The sequence below is a fragment of the Cajanus cajan genome, chromosome 7, assembly GCF_000230855.2.
Source record: "Cajanus cajan strain Asha chromosome 7, NIPB_CcT2T_4, whole genome shotgun sequence".
Lineage (NCBI taxonomy): Eukaryota > Viridiplantae > Streptophyta > Magnoliopsida > Fabales > Fabaceae > Cajanus > Cajanus cajan.
This window is the reverse complement of record NC_138523.1, coordinates 36,789,909-36,794,428: the sequence shown is the minus strand read 5'-3', so window position 1 is coordinate 36,794,428 and position 4,520 is coordinate 36,789,909. Positions and strand designations below refer to the sequence as shown.

The 4,520-nt window shown below is 38.8% G+C and overlaps 1 protein-coding gene across 1 annotated transcript; it reads left to right on the top strand.

Annotated features, from left to right (window-relative positions):
• Nucleotides 1-517: 517 nt before the first annotated feature.
• Nucleotides 518-2,864, top strand: LOC109807259 (large ribosomal subunit protein uL4). The gene is made up of 2 exons (XM_020369780.3): nucleotides 518-1,683; nucleotides 2,577-2,864. Exons 1-2 carry the CDS (start codon nucleotides 589-591, stop codon nucleotides 2,688-2,690), a joined length of 1,209 nt encoding a protein of 402 aa, XP_020225369.2. The 5' UTR covers nucleotides 518-588; the 3' UTR covers nucleotides 2,691-2,864.
• The last annotated feature ends 1,656 nt before the right edge of the window (nucleotides 2,865-4,520 follow it).

The following is a 4,520-nucleotide window of genomic DNA, read 5'->3' as shown; positions in this document are numbered from 1 at the left end:
ACATAACTTAAAAGATAAAGTATAAAATAACACACGGGATGAACAATTTATTTTAATAAAAATAATTGGATAATTTTATACTTAATTTACGAGGCAAATTTTTTTACCAAATATTTTTTCTAATAAAAACTAAAATATTATCAAGACTTAACTTATAAGACAAAATATACTATAACACTTAAATTTACGAGGATAAACTTTTTTACCAAAATGATATTTTCTAATGAAAATTAAAATACAATGATAAAAATTCAGGCTTAACTTATTAGATAAAATATAATACAACACACGGAATAAAAAATTATTTTAATATTATATGAGACAGAAGGTTGAACATATATTTATTTTAATTATATAGTACTAGTATTAGAGTTAGAGAGTTTGGTGGTTTGATGGTACTAAAGGCATTTTGCAAAATTGTAAGGTGAAGAGGGGAAGCCCAAACACATGGAGGCCCGGAAGCAGAAGACGAAACCCTAACTAGCCCATTATGAGGTTACTATAAAAACGTCTCGTAACCAAAATCCCTCACTCACTCACTCGAATAGAAAAACCCTAGGTCAGGTAGCTCCCTCTCCCTCTCTCGCAATGGCCGCACGACCTCTTGTCACCGTGCAATCCCTCGAGGGCGACATGGCCACCGACGCCCCCGCCACTCTCCCCATCCCCGATGTCATGAGGGCCCCCATCCGTCCCGACATCGTCAACTTCGTCCACTCCAACATCTCCAAAAACAGCCGCCAGCCCTACGCCGTCTCCCGCCGCGCCGGCCACCAGACCTCCGCCGAGTCCTGGGGAACCGGCCGCGCCGTCTCCCGTATCCCCCGCGTCCCCGGCGGCGGCACCCACCGCGCCGGCCAGGGAGCCTTCGGCAACATGTGCCGCGGCGGCCGCATGTTCGCCCCCACCAAGATCTGGCGCCGCTGGCACCGCAAGATCAACGTCAACCAGAAGCGCTACGCCGTGGTCTCCGCCATCTCCGCCTCCGCCATCCCCTCTATCGTCTTCGCCCGCGGCCACCACATTGAGTCCGTCCCTGAGCTCCCCCTCGTCGTGAGCGATTCCGTCGAAGGTGTCGAGAAAACGAAGGAGGCCATCAAAGTCCTGAAGCAGATCGGAGCCTACCCTGACGCGGAGAAGGCCAAGTTGAGCCACGGCATTCGCCCCGGCAAGGGAAAGATGCGTAACCGCCGCTACATTTCCCGTAAGGGCCCTCTTATCATTTACGGAACGGAAGGTGCTAAGGTCGTTAAGGCCTTCCGCAATGTTCCCGGCGTTGAAGTGGCTAACGTGGAGAGGCTTAACCTTCTGAAGCTGGCTCCTGGTGGGCACCTCGGGAGGTTTGTGATCTGGACCAAGTCTGCTTTTGAGAAGCTGGACTCTATCTATGGGACCTTCGACAAGCCCTCTCACAAGAAGAAGGGCTACGTGCTACCCAGGCCCAAGATGCTGAACGCCGACCTCGCTAGGATTATTAACTCCGATGAGGTTCAGTCTGTCGTCAGGCCCATTAAGAAGGACCTGAAGCGGGCCACTCTTAAGAAGAATCCTCTTAAGAACCTCAATGTTATGCTTAAGCTCAATCCCTATGCCAAGACTGCTAAGAGGATGTCTCTGCTCGCTGAGGCCCAGAGGGTTAAGGCCAAGAAGGAGAAGCTCGACAAGAAGAGGAAGCTGTCTAAGGTATGGGTACTTGGTTTTATGTCTTTTGATGAATGTTGTTTGTTCTTTATTATTCTCTGAATTTATGGATGACGCCTCTGCCTTCGTTCCACGTGATTTGTTAATTTTAATCTCATTGTTGATATTTGATGTTATTATGATGGTGTATATTCGTTGCTTTTGTTTTAGTTTGAATTGGGGTTTTCATAATTTGTATTTTTATGTTGTTGGTTTGATTCGGTGCTGTAATTCTGTTATTGGGTTTGTGTCTTGTAATATTATATTGATGGGCTAGTTTTGTGTCGATGTTTTATAATTGAGAGTAATGAGCTCCTGTGATTCTATTATCTATCTGTTTTATTATTGTGAAACCAAAGAAGTTATTGATTGCGGTCATGTTCTGTTGCCTATTTAGTTTTTTTTTATATGAACTTGCTTTGAAATATTCTGTGCTAGAATGAAGTATGTGCCAATTGTATCTGCTTTTGAAAGTATGTGCTAATTGCATCTGTGTTGGTGCTTTGTTTTAATTGCAAGTGACTTATGACTACTGTGGTAATTTAGTAATCTAAGGTGCTTATTAATTAGAATACAGAGGGTGCTTTTTGCTGTACAGATTGGTCGTGTATTTATCAAATAGTTTTACTACAGTACATGTCAGGGAAGCCTGTGAAAAATTTAAATGAGCTTACTGGATAGTCACAAGCCTCTTTTGTTGGTTTAGTCTTGGTTAAGGCATCCTGCATGTTATCTCATTTGTATGTTTAACCTCGCTAGTATCCTGCATCTTCAAATTGAACATTGCTTCATATTGACTTTAGTTTTTCGTGTTACTTGTATTTCTCCTATTTCATTAGTTGTCTAAATAATGAACATTGCTTCAAATTGACTTTATTTTTTCGTGTTCCTTCCAGGAGGAAGCTTCGGCCATCCAAGCTGCTGGAAAAGCATGGTATCACACTATGGTGTCAGATTCTGATTATACAGAATTTGACAACTTCTCAAAGTGGTTGGGTGTTTCACAGTAAACTTTATGATTTATATTTTTGTTTTAGATTTATATTTTGTATGCTTATTTGAACGAGATATCTTTGGGATTTTTGTTTTGCGGGTTAAGGTTTTCATAATTATGCAGACAATGTGGAAGTTTTGTTTGTCGAATTTTACTGCAATTTCAGGTTGTCTTAAATTTATTAGTTTTAGTTCGTATTGTGGTTTATTGACCCATTTATTTTTAATCTTTATACATGTTAATGTGTTGGATAGCATTAAATCAATGGTTTTCCGATAATTGAATTGCTCTCGGTACTCCGCCACGTTTTGTACATGTGACATATACACATGGATAACATCTGTTCACCACATTATTTGGCTGATTAATTTCTATCAAATATGTCAAAGTTATAAAAGCTTTGTTATTAATCTAAAACCTAAATATGGTTTCTTTCATAACTTTAAAAGGCTTATTGCATTTGACCTTTTTTGTTGAAGCCTTAGAAAATAGTCCACGATATCTCATGAAAGTTAATGTGTAGTTGTATGGCTTAGTATCCTTCGTTGCGGGTAGACTATGCATATTTATTGAGTTGTTTATGTGCATCTAGTTTTAGAGATTCTTAATGTCTGAATCAGGAGCTCCATGTCCCGCAATGTCTTCACTTGATTTTTTTTAATTTTTTTCTCTCTCTGCTGAGGCTTAATATAAGGATCCAAGGGGCTTAATAAATCCAAAGTTAAATTTGGATTTACCTCTGCGATATATTTTGTTTTCATGTTGTCGTAACTATCATTCGATATATTTTGTTTTCATGTTGTCGTAACTATCATTCAAAACGTTGGAAGGAAGACACAAGAAAGCCTTTTGAGCATGAATTAGTGGAGGAACAGATTATATTCGAAAGGAATATTTTTGACACTTGAGCCTGTGGCTGTACTACATTAATAATCTAAAATTACTAATATAGTGCATTTTACAATTACATAATATTTGACTTAGATGTGGGTTTTCCAATTACATAATTATAAAAACATGTTAAATTTCTTTAAAATTAATAATTGTTTATGGTTTTGGGTGAAATTTAGATGTTTCATCAAACTTAATTACTTCAGAAGATAGCTAAACTTGTAATTTATATATGTTTAACTTGCGGTTATTTTGTTGAAATCTTTACTTAAATATTAAAACCCATCTATGTATCGTGGGCTATAATCAGGACAGTTCTGCTTATAAAATCACAGAGCTGTTCCCATGAGATAGAAAAAAGTAGTATAGGAGTTAAATTGGTTAACGAAGGCCATTATGGCGCGATTAATCAACCAAAGGTGAAAAGGTCCTCATTGTCACTGTCGACGATTTGCTATAACTAGGTTACTCATTGCTGCTGATTTGAAAATAGTCTCTGTGAATCATTGCTGCTGATTTGAAAATAGTCTCTGTGAATCGTAAAAGGCATTGTGTTGTTTTTTGTAAATCTAATGTGATGGTGCCCTCAAATCCTTTCATGTTGATTGTGCAAAAGTCAATATCAATGAAACCTAGATGATGCTAAAAGGAATACAATAATAGGTTCATTAGGTTTAATCCAAGTTTCATTTAGGAGTCATTTGACATGAATTTGGATCACATGGTTTAAGCATGGGAGGGCTGAACCTGTGCGTACCAAATTCACTTCAAATGAGCCTTAAATGAAACCTAGATGATACTAGAAGCCTTAATTCACGGATTAGCACATGGGTCACCAAAATTTGAATTTCAAATTCCATTTGAAATTCAAATTTTGGTGCCAAGGTTGCTAGCTTGAATTGGCACCAATAGCTAGCCTATCCGGATCTATATATTGCTTCATTCACTCATTTTG

Excerpts from the sequence above, each read along its gene's own strand:
- LOC109807259 (XM_020369780.3), top strand. The coding sequence starts at position 589 with ATGGCCGCACGACCTCTTGTCACCGTGCAATCCCTCGAGGGCGACATG. Across the intron at positions 1,684-2,576 it reads AGAAGAGGAAGCTGTCTAAG|GAGGAAGCTTCGGCCATCCA; the intron begins GTATGGGTACTT and ends TGTTCCTTCCAG.